We start from the raw sequence: 16,303 nt of genomic DNA on the forward strand, positions 1-16,303 counted from the left end.
CCCAAGGTTACATAGGTGTGAAGTGCTAGGGCTCAGATGAAAAAACCCCAGACTTGTTAATAATTGCCAGGTCCCCCTCCAGACCTGATGTATTCTGTTTCTAATCTGGTATCTGTACTGAAGATTAATACCATGAACACAGGAGATGTTCTTTCCAAACAAGCACTGGTTTCCATGGAAGTTGTTTCTAAGGCTGCTCAGCATCATGGCATTTACTCGTTTAAACTACCTCATGCAAGCTCATGGTCCTAACTACTCAGCATGGCACCTAATTAACATTAGGATCCAACCTTCTCTCTTATTCTTCCACATCAGAATACTTTGTGTCTGTTTGTCCTCCACTTTCTTACTACCACCTTGCTTTCAGTCATGGTCTGTCTCTGCGCTGAACATCCATTGGTCCATCCATCATCCATTAACCAATGATAAGTCAGGAATATGGTTCTTTCCAGGAGCCATGTCCTGCCCTCACCTACCGTATAGTCTCACAAAAGGGAATAAGTAAAACTACTAATTCAGACACATCACACAGAGGACATCTGAAGATCTTTCATCCTCCATGAAGCCACCCCTAAGTATCCCGGGTCCCCCTTGGTCTGTTTTGCTTTGTACTCTGACAACACTACGGTCCATATCAAATCTGAGGTACAACGAACCTCATTTCCAATGACGATTAGGTTCTAGAGCCAGTGTGAAATGACACAACATTCCAACTGCCCTTCCACAACCCTTAGGAAGAAGCTGTCACACTGGAGACTCGTCACTGTTTCCCAATACTTGCCTGTCAAGCAATTTTGTCCTCCATGTGGAGACAGACGGCTGTTTTTGAGTAAAGGGCCAGAGAAGAGGTCAGCTTAGTTCAGAGCCAAATGGTAGGAAGAAGACCCATCTAGTCATACACTACAATCACAGCACACAAGTAGTCATGCTGAGAGGCTCACAGAATGTGTGTCCTGACGGAACCGAGACTGGCTCAGAGTACAGCAGAATTATAGTGTCTACTGAAACTGTCACCCTGGGGGGCCCATGCTCATTAAGTGAACAGTGCAAATCATTGTCTTAGCTGTCTAAATTTTCTCTTTCACATAAATGCACATAGCATGTGGCTTCAGTGACCCACGCTGTGCTGTCATTTTATTCTTCTGAATGGGTGACTAAACTAGGAGATCCTGGGACACATGAACCATGCCCAACACTACATGGTCAGTCCCTTGGGGAACAAGATTATCGTATCTAGTCCTTGGTAGACAAGAACCTCCAAGATTTGGTTCCTGTCTTCCTCCGTGATAGCTTTTATCTCCATTCTTACCACCGTTTCCACACCAAGTCTACTTAGCTATTTCTGATTTTCCCTGTTGGGACCTGCTTCCTTACACCTCCCACCTCTGCCTACAGCGCCCCTCCCTATGTCACCCAGCCCGTGTCTATCCTTGGTACTCCCTGCAAATGTTTCCTGCCTGGATCCCTGCCTCCCTATAGGTAAAGTTTGGCATCCTCCCACTCCAAAGCTGGGCCATGTGACTTGCTTTAACCAATAGGATGTTAACAAATATGACATGGCAGAGTTGAAAAAGTGTTTGTGCAATGGGAATTGTCTTGCTTTGCAGCTCTGGCTGAAGATCGTTCCTCAGGTAACTTGCTGGAGGGTGAGACAGCTGATGCTAAGTCATATTGCCCCCCTTGTGCCAGCCAAGGCAACTCTAGATCAGCTGGTTACAGGCTGATCCTCCTACACATCAGAAACCCAAGTCCATATCAGCAAAGCTGCCTGGGTAGTCTGCAACATTCTAGCAATACCAGCAGAGCTCAGCCCAGCAGACCCCACACTCCTGCTGTGTGCTATTGCTATTTTGTTGCTTATTATGTGGTATGATTGTAGCAAAAGATAACAGATACATTTTCTATCAACACTTCACTGGCCTATCCAAGGACAGGCGATCACTCCCCTATTTGCACAATATTTCCTCTATTAGAAAACTAAACACACTCTACTATTATACAAATTTAGTAAATAATAGGATTATTTGTTTTTATGTTTACTTCTTTGAAGGCTGACCTTCTTGAGAAGAGGAATATCTTTTTGAAGGCTGACCTTCTTGAGAAGAGGAATATCTTTCTGAGGGAAGGGACATGATACAATCAAAACAGTTTGGTCATGCCTGTTAGTACAGTCATTACAGAAAAGAGTAGAGAGGTTCCATTAAGAATTGAACTGTCGCATGACCCAGCACTCCTGGGTATGTATCTGAAGAAAATGAAATCAGCATCTCAAAGAGAGACCACTACACTCATGTTAATATGACAGCATTATTCACAAGAGCCAAGATATGGAAACAGCCTAAGCGACCATCAACAGATGAATGAATAAAGAAGATGTGAAGTATATATATAATAGAAAGTTATTTAGCCACAAGAAAGAAGAAAATCCCGCCATCTGTGATGACATGGGTGGACCTTGGGGGCATTACGCTAAGTGAGATAAGTCAGACAGAGAAAAACAATTACTGTATGGTATCACTTATACACAAAATCTAAAAAACCAAACCTTATAAAAACAGAGTAAATCATAGTTACCAGGAGCTGAGGGGTGGGTGAACTGGAGAGAGATTGTTTAAGTAATAGTAGATAAGTAAGTTCTGGAGATCCAATGTACAAAGAGTGATTATGATAAAAAATATAATGTATTATAAATTTTAAGTTTGCTAAGAGATTAGATCTTAACTGTTCTCAACACACAAAAAAAATGAGAATTATGTGAGGTGATCAAGGGGTTAGCTAACACTACTGTAGTAATCATACTGTGATTTGTAAATGCAACAAACTAACACCTTGTATACCTCAAACTTACACAATCTTATGTTTCCCTTATAGTCAAAAGAAAAAAATAGTTTAGGGATACTTGGGTTGGAATCATGGTTCTGCAAGTGGCCAGACTTTCTGAGCCCAAGTCTGTAGTCACAAAATAAGGACAGCAGCAGCAACTTTCCAGCCTTGAGAAAAGAAAGTAAGAAAATGTGTAAAAAGTAGCCAGTTCAATGCATGACACATCAAAGGGCTCAAGAGATAGTATTTGGTTGAGTGAATTAACGGACTGATGGTTCCATGGCAAAATTCTCAGAACAAGTACAGCAAAAACAGAAGGTCCTTTGTCCCATTATCAAGTTCTAATGTCACACCAGCTGCCCACGGCATTCTGTAGCCTCTAATTCGATTTATTACTATGGAAGCTGATGTTTCAATTTACCAAACCCAGCTGTATAATAAATAAAAGTACCTCAGAGGACCATCTTTGCAACTTAATGTCAGCACAGCAGTTAAATGGAGTTTATTTAATCTCGCCTCTAAAACAAAAGTTGCAGTTTGTTGCTTATAAATCTGTTCTTCCTGCAACCCTTCTGAGATACCCAGACACCTGGCTTGGGCTTTTTGCCTGCTCTCAGGCTGGCTAAGCAGCCTGTCAATGCTCCACGCGCTGTGCTCCCCCACGACAAATAAACAGGTACTCACCTCTCTGGAGGCAGGCAGCCCTCTTCCACAGCTGCTGCAAGAGCAAAAGGTAGAGTGAAAAGGGGTGTAGGCGGCAGCCTGATGAAAGCAGCCTTTGTTTGTGCAATGCCCAGACCCCAGAGACAAAATGAGGAGTGGTAACTCACTGGTGCCGCCCACCCCGGCACCTAGGAGACCCTCCATCCTTCCCGAAGTGCAGCGCTCACCCACACCATATGGTGCTTCATTATGAAGACAAGCTTGAGCTTTCAGATTAGACTTTGACCTTCTGGAGCACCAGAACTGGTGTGGGGGGTCTCTCTTTAACTCTTGTGTCCATCACAGGGTCCAGGGCAAGGACAGCATAGCTGCTCAACACAAGCTTTCCATAATGATAACTGATCACCGTGCATTTACTGAGCACTTCCTTGGTATGCCCAGCACTGTTTAAACCCTTTCCGTGACTCATCTCATTTATGCTCACAAAAATCCTGAGAGAGGAGTGTTACTCTCACCCCCATTTTACAGATAAGAACAATGAGGCTCAGTAAGTAATATGTGCAAACTTAAATAGCTAGTGGGGGGGGGGCTGGGATTTATAAAGGCCATTTTATGACAGAAGACTTGGTGCTTTGTTCTATGTTCTCTGACAATCTTCTTCGCTTTCAGAAAGAGGGTTTAAGGTCTGAATTATTTAATGTTTATAAAAAATCATACTTAGTCTTCTCCATTAGGGAGGTGTCCAAACTATTATTCAAGTATACTTATAAGAGAGCTCTTATTTTCTTCTCTTTTTCTTCTCTTCTTCTTTTTTTTAAAACCAGGTAAAGAACTTCATGAACCTTGTTTCAAACTTCCCAGGCTTCTTCAGTTTAATGAGCTGCAAAGAATGAATAGTGTCTAAGCAAAAACTGGAAAGTGCTGCTGTGTCCAAGGGGGTGAGCTTAAAAATACTAGAGCTCTAGAGTCCACCAGATCCATTAACAAAATTTTAAAAAGCAGTCATCATATAAAACAACAGCTCTAGTCACCTCTTCAAGTTCCATCTTCTTCAGAAATTGACTTAATTCTGTTTGCTTTACTCTTGGAAGGTTTGTCAAAATTCTCCACAAGATCTGGAACTTCTTCCTCTTCTTCCTTATCCCCCTCTTCCTCTCTGATAGCAAGTGGTGTGGTCCCATCCATGCATTGTGTGGCCAGAGCTTCAGCCGGTCTTCTCTGACTAGTCGGACTCCTGCACTAAGCTGGTTTAAGACACTGGTAGCATTCCTGTCAGCTGCTTCCTCTCAGCATGGCCTGTGATGGTGAAAGCATTCGCTGCCCCCGATGCCTAGACTTTCAGGTTGTGGGAAAGGATCATGGTTCCCTGGTTTGTGAACTTACTCACTTCTTCAATACCAGAGATACTGTTTACCCCTAACTTCCATAAGGAGAACTAAGGTTTGGGTCCCTGGGTGGCTCAGTCGGTTAAGCATCTGCCTTCAGCTCAGATCATGATTCCAGGGTCCTAGGATTGAGTCTCTCATCAGGCTCCCTGTCCAGTGGGGAGTCTGCTTCTCCTTCTGCCCCTGCCCCGCCCCACTCATGCTCTCTCATGCTCTCTCTCACTCTCTCACAAATATATAAGTAAAATGTTTAAATGAAAGAGAGAACTAAGGTTTTATCATCTGCTGTAACCATTCTATGAGCCATCTTCTTCCAGCCGGCTGTTCCTTTTCTACCAATGCGCACCTGGGTTTGCAGTCTGGTGAGTTTCTCCTGGTTCATGATAGTTTCTCTTATCTTGGTGGAGTGGAAATGGGCCTAGAGTTGGCACTCGGGGGTCTCGGTCAAACCAACTGAGATTAGGTGCATGCACAAGGGGACACAAGGTGGCAGCCAGAACTCTATTTCATTATATAGAATTTCTTTTAGGATAAGACTTTAGATGTTCTGCAGCAGTGGTTCTTCAAGTGTGGTCCCTGGACCAGAGAGCATCAGCATCCCCCTGGGGAAATTGTTAAAAAGGCAAATTCTTACGCAGCCAATCCAGACCAAATAAATCAGAAACTCTGGGAATGGGGTCCTGGGATCTGTGTTTTGACAAGTCCTCTAGGTGATTCTGGTGCAGGCTGAAGTGTGAGAACCACCAAGTGAGTTCAAGAAATGTAACAACCATGAGGTTGTTCGAAGCGGTCAAAGGAACAATGCAGGGGCGCCTGAGTGGCTCAGTGGGTTAAGCCTATGCCTTAGACTCAGGTCATGATCTCAGGGTCCTGGGATTGAGCCCCACATCAGGCTCTCTGATCAGTGGGGAGCCTGCTTCCCCTCCCCTCTCTGCCTGCCTCTCTGCCTACTTGTGATCCCTGTCTGTAAAATAAATAAATAAAATCTTAAAAAAAAAAAAAGAACAATGCAAGATGGCCTTAGCTCTCTGAGCATACCATCTGGGGCACTCGTGGCCCCAGTAAGATCAATGTTAGCACTTACATAGGACCCCAAAGTGTGTGCTCCCCTCATGTCTCATTAGAGCAAACATAAGCAAAGGCATCTGAAGTGTCCACAGTGCGGGTGGAGAGGGAACGAGAAGGTGTTGCAGAGGAAATCACAAAAAGAACCCAGAAAAAGGACTTGCAAGGAAGCTTTAGTTTCTGGAAAGGAAGTTAGTTGCAGAGGAAGACACAAAAAGAACACAGAAAAAGGAAGCTTGCAAGGAAGCTTTAGTTTCTGGAAAGGACCAGTGAGGGTGGGGGTGGGGGCCCTTCAACTAATTACTAAAGGCCAGTCACAGAGACCTGAGGGACCCGCATTAAGATCACAGGTCAAGTTCACACTGCCTTTCCTCCCTTTCCACTCCCTCCCCTCTTCTACTGCACCAATTGTGTTGACAACACAGGCTTTGTAGGAAACACAAAAGCTGCCTGCTCCCTGCTCGACTACTTTTCTTTTTCTTCCTCTTGGACAGATTCCCAATGATCAAATGCAATGCTCTCAGGGGAAGCAGGCTGGCCCGGGAGCGATAAGGGGCCAATTCCCGCAGATTTGTCATTTCACGGGCAAGCTGCCACAGCCTCTATGTGAAATAACCAGTGATGGATGTCCGGTCCCGTGGAAAAGCAGTTGGGCATTATCACCTGGGAGTTGACACGGAGAGGGAGGTAATAGTGGGGACATGGGCATTGGGGCTGTGACTCACGCTGGCTGGCTGGTGCATTTCCTTACCTTCTGTGTGGGTCTTAGAAATTGTAGCTGCCTGCTTCTGGAAGGCCTGGAGATTCACAACTGGGGGTTTCGGAGGCTTTGGGGGAGGAGGCCCCAGGGATTCGATGGAAGGCAGTGGTTTCGTTTTGAGAAGTTGTTGATGCTTATCAACAGACTGTTTCTCTGAGTCTGGATAAGAAAAAAACAAAAACAAAAACATGTTATTACTATTTCCATTTCGTGATTTCTCAGATGAAACTGACCAGTGCCTGCCTCAATCTCTCTCCCCTCTAATCTATTATCCTCCTACTGGCCAAAGTGCCCTGATCAAAACACAAAGCTGATCATGTCACCAGTCTGCTGCCCAGAGGCTGAAGCCTGGCTTCCTTGGCATGACATCCATGTATGTACTCCAGCCTCTGGCATGTAAATATTACGTGACCCCAATCCACATTTCCAGATCCTTCTCTTACCACACTTTACCATCCTACTTTCCCAACCTTAAACCCAAATATCTTTCACTCACACCAATGGCTTCTCAGTTCTCCAAATTGGACTTAAAAAGCCATCGTATATCTAAGACTTTGTTCATGCCCTTCTTGGTTCTGGAATGTCCCCTCACTTCTGTCTTAGACTCATTCTTTAAGGCCCTGCTCCAAAGACACCTCCTCTGGGAAGCTTTCATTCTCAAACCCAAGAGGAGAATTAATCACTCTCTGTTTGGTACCCCCATGACGATGTATCATGAACACCTCTCTATCAGGGTTGTGGCATATTGGAGGGGTGAATCCATCCTCCCATTGAGTGATGGCTGCCAGCATCAAGCACAGTGCCTACTTCCGAGAAAAGGGATGGTGACTATCCCCCGAAAGGATGCTTTAAGCCCTGAGAACATACAAATTACATGGGGGATCTGAAGAGGAGGATGAGTTGATCTCTGGTTTCCAGGACTCATAGCCTGGGACAAGCTGTAAGGCTAACTTTGAGGTACATGGCACATGTGGGTTTTGCGGTTTTGTGTCCTGGAATTTTCCAGGACAGTCTCAGTTTCATACATTTCGTCCTTCTGTACTCAGAAGCTAAACTCCAACAGAAATTCCAATATGATATATGAAAATCATATCTGCCTCTTACACGGAAAATAGCATAAAACCTTATATGATCCAAACGCCTTGATTTGGGGTTCATGTAATACTGCATGGACCATCCAGATCAAAAATAAAGATACTGGCCAGTGTTTTACAAGTTCCTCAGTTCAAATTCCTCAGAGCCCTGCTGCCCTGTGGGAGCCAGAATGGGGGAGAGAGGCAGGGAGGGAAGCTTCCTTCTCGCCCCTCCAGCAGGGGTTACAGTAGTCAGGACTAAGCTCCTCTCTTCTTAGGCTTTAATTAGAAGTCCTGATGTCAGAAATTCCAGTCTTTGTCAAATTAAGGAGAAAATATAGTGAAAATGAATGGTCCCTTACTAATTTGGTTCCTAATTTTTTTTTACCAGGTGCTGTGCCAAGAGATGGACATGGGTCATCTCATTTAATCCACTCAACAGCTCTGTCAGGCAGGCAATCCAGCCTTCTTTCCTTCCTCCCATTCATGCTTCTCTCCTATCCCTTCCTTGGTAACAATGTATCTACTCAAGTCCAGGCGTTGGTCTAGAAGCTGGGTATAGAGTTAAGAACAAGAACCAACAAACAAAAGAACAGATAGAGCCCTGCCCTCAGGAATGTTCATGCTAATAGCAGGCGACTGATGAGAAACACACACACAAACCAGGTAATTACAGAGACCTGTCAGTTCCATGAAAGAAAGAAAACAGGCTGATAGGAAACACTGTCACCTGCAGATGGTGAAGCAGTGGGTTTAGATAAAGAGGTTAGGGAAGGATTATCTGAGAAAGTCATATGAACTTAGACCTAAACATGGCTACAGAAAGCTCAGAGAGGAAGTTTCTAGGAAGAGGAAGAGCTAATGGAAATGTTCTGAGTGTAACAAGGTCTCTTCATGGAATATCAAGAAACCAAGTGTGTCCACTCGGGAGCAGGAAGGAGACAGGAAGCAGTAAGTAAGATGCCTAAGCAGGGCCCAGAATGTGCAGAGCCGTGAAATCAGTAGTCAGTGGTTTAGATTCTGTTCCAAATACAGAGAGAAACCATACATGGTTGTAAGCAGGAGATCCCTCCTTCCACCCATCTGTCCAACCATTCAATCAGGTATTTTTAATAAATAGTTTTTGAGGACCTATTGAACCTGGCTTTGGTCTTTTAGGTGCTTTTATGGTGATAAAGAAGGCAGTTTTTATCCTTATGTAACTTACATTTTACTGAGGTAAACAAACAGATATGTAACAATATACTGGGTAAGGATGGGCTATAAAGAAAAAAACTAAAGCAACATAAAGAGACAGAGACTCAGGGGGGTGGGGTGGTTATTTTAGCTGGTGACTTACATATTCCACTCATGACAGGTGACCCTCAGCAGAGGCCATGATGAAGTGAGGGAAAGAGATATCAAAGACCTGGGGAAAACATGTGCCAGGCAGAGTGATCAGCAAGTACAAAGGTCCTGGGGTGGAACTAGCTTGGTTTATCTAAGGAAAAGCAAGAAGGCCAATGTGATAGAGAGGGTAAGAGAGGTAGGAAGGGCCAAATGGCATCAGCTGGTGTAAGATGGCTTGGGTTGAATTTGAGCAGGGGGGGGGTGGTGTGATCTAATTTGTGCTTTAGAGGATCACTGTGACTGCCAGGAGGAAGGGGCAAGAGGCTGGAAGCAAAGAAACCAGCGGCACCACTGTGGTCCAGGTAAGAGATGACAGCGGTATAGATAGGACAGAGGGCAGAAATGGACCAAAGCGGAGGGATACAGAACATATTTTGGTGGTAGAACCAGGAGCTTGCTGATGGAGTGGATGCAAAAAGTGAGGGGGAGAGAGGGATAGAGCATGGCTCCTAGGTGTTTGGCCTGAGCAACTAGGAGGATGGCTGTGCTGTTTACCAAGCTGGGGCAGATTGGTGATACATCCGATTTACAGGACAGCAGAACAGGCTGTACGAAATAGACTGCCCAAGTTCATTCATGTTGTGAGAATCGGAGCTAGGATTCAAACCCAAGCTTGCCCAAATTGCCTTTCAATAGAATTCCAGGAGAGTAAGCACTTTACCCAAACCTGCCCTGGCATTTGGAGCAAAATTCACCCAGATCATACACGACCATTAGCAGGGTCTAAATTAGAAGAATGTAGTGGCCCCTCCCCTGGGACCACAGGGAGTACATCTCACCTGGGGCCTGACTGGAAAGTTCACTCTCATAGACAAGCTGGCAGGAGCCCCTCACCGGGCTCTTCTCAGGAAGAGGGTTTTCTAGGCTCTTCTTGCCATGTTGAAAAAGTAGAAAAGTGGGATCTTCAGGAAAGGTAAGTGATTCTCTTTGAGCCACTAAATGCCTCTGGGAAGGCAAGGTCTGTGTTCCTTTTATTTCCAGCATTATCCTGGGCTCCTTTGGAAGAAGCCCTCTGCTTTTCTGCTCCTCCGCGTGGCAGATCCTGCAAGCACACCTGGCAAGGAGAGAGGCTGAAGACGACTCACTTTTCTGAGATGAAAACTTCTCCCAGTTCCAGAGCTTATCTTTGAAGCTTTCATTCATGGTGATTCTCCTCTTGTTGGTTATCTCAGCATTTGACGGGTTCCTGTCTAACAGTGGAGAACTTTTCTGGGAATTTACTGCAGGACCAGAGGACCTTTCCAGAGGTCCTGGGGAATCCGAACATTTCTGAATCTCCCTTCTCTGGGCCAGCTTCGTTTCCTGGTCTTTAAGAAGCTGGGATTCAGCACTAGAACATAATGGAAGCAAACTGTGGTTGGATGAGAGGGATTTCCCATTGGCCAAAATTCTTGTTGACTGTGTGTTTCCAATGTTACCCTTTTGAGAAACACCTGCTGAGAATTTAATAGGTCCTGGAGGCAATGGCATGTCAAACTTTTGAAATTTGGCTCGAAGTTCCTTGAAGTTTCTTAACCCTTCCTAAAGCATCAGAGAAAACAAACAAAAGAAAATGTCTCATTATTCTCATGATAAAAAGTTTTCAAGTAGTAAAAGGGTTAGGGCTAATATACATGAAGTGTCCATCACAATGCCAGTAAGCCCATGATGAACTAGAGCTATTTTGAAAAGGCCAGCTGAACCGGTGTGGTTAGTTGACGTCACTGTGCATGTAAGGGGTTCTCAACGCGGGTACAAAACCATCCATCACTCACCCGGTAGGTGCTGTCGGCTGGTGATGCAATGGCCTATGTATGATACAACAAAAATAAACACTTCTGATATGTTTAACTTCTTCATAACATGTAACAAATACTTATAAAAATACTTATAAACTTATAAATATTGATCATTGTAGATAAATCCCTTGATACAAATTTTTGGTTGTGACTTGTTGCCTACACAAGTAAGTTCTACACAAGGAACAGCATGGAGGACATTAGGAGAAGGAAAGGAAAAGTGAAGTGAGGGAAATCAGAGGGGGAGACAAACCATGAGAGACTGTGGACTCTGAAAAACACACTGAGGGTTTTAGAGGGAAGGGGATGTGGGGGGATGGGTAGCCCAGTGATAGGCATTAAGGAGGGCACGGATTGCATGGAGCACTGGGTGTTATATGCAAACAATGAATCACAGAACACTACATCAAAAACAAATGATGTGTTGTATGGTGACTAATATACATTACTATACAATATTACACTATACACATATATATATATTACAATAATATACAATAATACGCTAAGACATTTATTTTTTAAATTTTGTTGTTATGTTATAATAACATAACATTTATTATAAATAAATGTCTTTATTTTTTAAATTTTGTTGTAACATAACAACAAAATTTAAAAAATAAATGTATTAGTATCTTTAAAAAAAGTAAGTTCTAACCCTCTTAGTACAGCATTCAAAGTTCTTCATCATCTTGTGGAGTTCTGGTCTCCAACCACAGCCCAACACAACTACTCTTAAACCAAATAGGATCATTTACCATTTTCTAGGAATCTGTATTCTCCACCAACCTGACTTTGCTTAAGTGTTCTTACTTCACAAAATGCACCCTCTGTCTCCTTGTTGATTGGTTTCATGCAACCTTGGTGCCCACCTTTCTCCATGCAGATTTTCCCAGGGGTTGATAGGTAGAGCTAACTTCTTCCCTGTCTCCTCATGCTTCCATAGCTCTATATAACTTGGCTGTTGAATTTAACTTTGGAGCTAGACAAACACCGACTCTGTTCTTTATCCTCTAGGCAAATACTCTGGGCAATATGATAATACCTCTCAGTATAGTCTCATGATAAAAAGTTTTCAAGTAGTAGAAAGGTTAGGGCTAATATACGTGAAGTGTCCATCACAATGCCAGTAAGCCCGTGATGAACTAGAGCTATTTTGAAAAGGCTAGCTGATCCTTTTTGTATTTTTGACTCCCCTTGGGAGAGTGTGCTCTACCTTCTAAATTTAGTATGAATTCAGTAATGGAAAATGGTGGTAGGAATAGCAGCCCAACCCTTGGGGCTGAGGAAGGATGTGCTCGGACTTACACGGGGAGTTGGTGGTCTGGGCAAGTAGGATTGTGCCTGACTCCTTCTCAGAGCTGCTCCTGCTGCTCCCCTTTTCTCTTACTAGGTCTGATTTAGTTTTATAAGCACATTTTGTCATCTTTCATCTCCCCAGGAGCTAGGCAGGGGTGGAAGTAGGGTGTGAGAGGACAGCTAATGGAGCCATTTCGGAGAGAGCCACTGTCTTCTCCTGGTCATCTTACAGGGCTGAGTTTCATGTAGACAGACAATCCACACCAGTCACTTCTCATTTTGTCATCTGAGGGAATGCCGGGTGACCTTTTCTCACCGTGTTTACAGTTGACTCACACCTGCCTTCTGAAGATCCAGGGAGGGAGGGAAATTGAAGAAGCATGAGGCAGGTGTCTGGGAGCTGTCTTATATGCTCTCTCTCCCAGTCCGCCTGCCTGCCCTCCCTCCCTCCAAAACACACACACACACACACACACACACACACACACACACACACGCATTCTAGTATTTTTCCCTCCATGAATAGCTAAGTCTTGATTTCTTGCATGTATTTCAACCAGAGGTCAAATTAATTCAACTATCCTTTCTCTCCCCTGATGTGAGGGAAGCCAGCATTGGGCACGGAACCAGGAGATCCAAGCATGAGGCTCTGTTTCCCCATTTTCTAGTTATGTGCCTTGGGCAATTCACTTTACTTCCCTGAGCCTTATTTTCCTCACTATAAAATGGGACCATTCTAACCATTCAAGGTTATTATAAGGATCAAGGAAAGAGCTATGCATACCTCAGTGTCCGTACTTTTAAAACTGTGGTTAAGTTGCACATAATCTAAAATTCACCATCTTGACCATTTTATGCATACAATTCAGTGGTGTTAAGGGCACTCACATTGTTGCAAATATCCAGAAAACATTTTGTCTTGCAAAAAAAAAACCTCCACAGCCATTACACAATAATTCTCCACTCTTCCTACGGTCTACCGCCAGCAACCACTGTTCTACTTTCTGTCTCTATGATTTTTTTTAAAGATTCTATTTATTTATTTGACAGAGAGAGAAAAACAGCAAGAAAGGGAATACAAGCAGAGGGAGTGGGAGAGGGAGAAGCAGACTCCCCACTGAGTAGGGAGCCCGATGTGGGGCTCAATCCCAGGACCCTGGGATCATGACCTGAACTGAAGGCAGTGGCTTAACAACTGAGCCACCCAGGTGCCCCTCTGCCTCTATGATTTTGACTACTCCAAGTACCTCATATAAATGGAATCATACAATAATTATCTTTTTGTGTCTGGCTTATTTTTCTTAGGATACTGTCCTTAAGTTTCATTCATGTTGTAGCATGTGGCAAAATTTTCTGCTTTTTAAGGCTGAATAATAGTATTTGTATATATTTACCTATATTTCTATTAGATCTATCTATCTAATCTACCACAATTTGCTTATTCATTCATCTGTTGGTGGAGGCTTGTCTTGCTTCCACCTTTTAGGTACTTTAAATAACACTCTTATGAAGATGGATATGCAAATCTTTCTTTGAAACCCTGCTTCCAATGCTTTTGGGTGTTTGCCCAGAAGTAGAATTACTGAGTCATATGGTAATTCCATGTTCATTTTTTTTGAGCAACCACCATACTGTTTCCCATAACAGCTGTACCATCTTATATTACTCCTACATGGTATTCCTATGTGTTCCTACATAGTACATAGTATTCCAACTGCTCTACCTTCTCGTAACATAGTATTTTTACAGCAGCCATCACAAAGGTGTGATGTGGTCAGCAGTTAATATTTTTAAGGGAATGTAAGGATGATTGAAAGGAATATAATGATGGTAAGGTCATTTAGCCAAGTGAACCATTCAGGTGCCCCACAGATGTCAGCTCTTAAGGAGCCCACTAACCTGTCTCCTCTTCATGCCATGGTCCCTGCCTCTGAGTCCTCCTCATGCATTGCAATGACCTATAGTCTCCTCGTTGTCTGTCTGCTTCTATTCTGCGTCCCTCCAATCCACTACTTCCCCAGCTATTAGACAAAGTGGATAAAAAAACATACGTCTGATCAGGTATGTCCCTTGTTCGAAGTTCTTCAGTGTGGCTTCCCCAAAGCTTTCACATCCATGTAAACTCTTTTGCTTACACAAAGTGCCCTTCCAAATCCCAACTCTGTTCATTTTGGCCATGATAGCCAGTCCTTCCCCAACATGCTTCCTTCCTTCTGACCTCATTGAAGTAGCCATGTTCTCCCACCCATTCTGCTTTTTCATGCCTGGGCTTTTGAGTGTACTATTTCTTCTGCCTGGAAAGCCCATCTCTCTCCCAAATTCTGGAATTAGCACTTTCCTGCTTATTCACAGTTTAACTCACGTCACCTCAAAGTGTTCATTGGTTTCCCACTATGTCTAGGTATGAGGGCTACCACGATGATTAGGTGTTCCTGAACTTCCAGAGCTAGTGGAACGAAGGAGAAGACACAACCCGATCACTTTCCTATAGGAGAGACAGTTATCAGACACACAGTGTGACATCTGTGAGATCATGGAGAATGGGTCATGATGCCAGTGGGGGTGCAAAGAAGGCTCCCTAAAGATGACTCAGCTGGAAGAGGCAGGCAAGTGAAGGTGGCAGGAAAGGTGACCCCAACATCAAGAAGAGCCGAAACAAAGAAGGCTTGGCAGTTTGAATCAACATCATGTAGACCGGAATAAGCAAGCCCATGTTGCTGAAGCCCCAGTGTTCGGAGTGGAAGGCTGGAGAAGAAAGTCAAGGGCAAGTCTTCATAAAGTAATTGGGCTTAATCGTCAGAGGTGATGCAGAGCTACTGATGAGTTTGACACAGGGCTAGGACAGACTTTGGCTTACGCTTCATGCATTTTAGAGACTAGGAACACATTAGGAGACAACTCGAAGGGCCAAGTACAAATGATGAAAGATGGGACTTGGGCAGTGTTGGCAGGAATGGAGAAGGGAAATGTGCAGGGGGTGGTATGAGCCAGACCCAGAGAGGGGAGGGAGGACTCCAGGATGATTCCTGGGTTTCTAAATTGGGAGAGAAGATGGATGTTGGTACCTGAAACTAAGCCTAAGGACAGAAAGAAGATAACAGTACTGGGGAAAGATGATCAGCCCAGTTCTGGATGTGGTTTACCTTCTTAGGGAAGCCATCTAACAGGTAGTTAGTTGTGTATGGAATCTTTGGGGGGTTAGAAATTTAAATTGGTAGTTATTCATTTCTTGGTGAGCATGAAGCTTAAAAATATGAACCCTGGAGTCCAGCTGCCTAAGTTTAAATTCCAATCCTGCCGTTGATTGTCTTTAGGACACTGAGCAAGTGACCTAACATCTCTGCATTTGTTGCCTTCTCTGGGATAGTAATTATACCCTACCTCATAGGGTTGTTGTGGCCTTTAAGAAGGCCACATCCTAATCCCTGAAATTCAATGTCACCTTGTAAGCCAGAAGGGACTCTGTAGGCATAATTAAGCGAAGAATCTCCAGATGGGGAGATGATCCTGGACGACCTGGGTAGGCCCAATATAATCAGAAGGGCCCTTATAAGTGGGATGCAAGAGACAAGGAGGTGGGTCAATGCAACAGAGATGAGGGAATGGGGATTGAACATGCTGTGTGCTGCTTTGGAAGATGGAGGAAGGGTCCAGAAGCCATAATGCAGGTAACCTCCAGGAGCTGGAAAAGGCAAGGAAACAGATTCTTCCCTAGAGCCCCCAGAAGGAATGCTGTCCTGTCAATGTCTTGATTTTAGACATCTGGCTTCTGCAACTGTAGGATGATAACCTTGTTCTGTTTTAAACTACTCAATTTGTGGTCACTTGGTACAGCAGAACAATGCTGGCAATGAATACAACTGTTAGGAGGATTCAGTTAGTAAGTACACATAAAGCAATCAGAAGGCAATAATAGGTGCCCACTAACTTTAACTCTGGCTATTCTAGGTGGTTGTCGAGACCACAGGGCTAGATGGGATCACTTAGGAGAATCGGTCCTGGCATCAGAGCCAAGGGACAATAGCAGAGGGCAAGAAAAAAGTCTGAGCAGACACAAAGAGGTCGGAG

At 44.0% G+C, this 16,303-nt stretch overlaps 1 protein-coding gene across 6 annotated transcripts in view; it reads right to left on the bottom strand.

Moving 5' to 3' along the window:
- FYB2 (FYN binding protein 2) overlaps positions 1 to 16,303 on the bottom strand; it is a 167,043-nt gene that overhangs the window by 127,838 nt on the left and 22,902 nt on the right. For 3 of the 6 annotated variants that reach the window (XM_082688107.1, XM_082688106.1, XM_082688105.1), the window contains exons 2-5: positions 10,913 to 10,945; positions 9,938 to 10,679; positions 6,688 to 6,855; positions 3,508 to 3,541 (exon numbers count right to left, since the gene is read on the bottom strand). In XM_082688107.1, the coding sequence (XP_082544233.1) occupies positions 3,508 to 3,541; positions 6,688 to 6,855; positions 9,938 to 10,679; positions 10,913 to 10,945 (977 nt within the window). The remainder of the gene's footprint in view (positions 1 to 3,507; positions 3,542 to 6,687; positions 6,856 to 9,937; positions 10,680 to 10,912; positions 10,946 to 16,303) is intronic. The other 3 variants (XM_082688110.1, XM_082688109.1, XM_082688108.1) reach the window with 2 other exon arrangements.

The sequence above is a fragment of the Mustela nivalis genome (assembly GCF_964662115.1).
Source record: "Mustela nivalis genome assembly, chromosome: 10".
In the NCBI taxonomy this organism is placed as follows: domain Eukaryota; kingdom Metazoa; phylum Chordata; class Mammalia; order Carnivora; family Mustelidae; genus Mustela; species Mustela nivalis.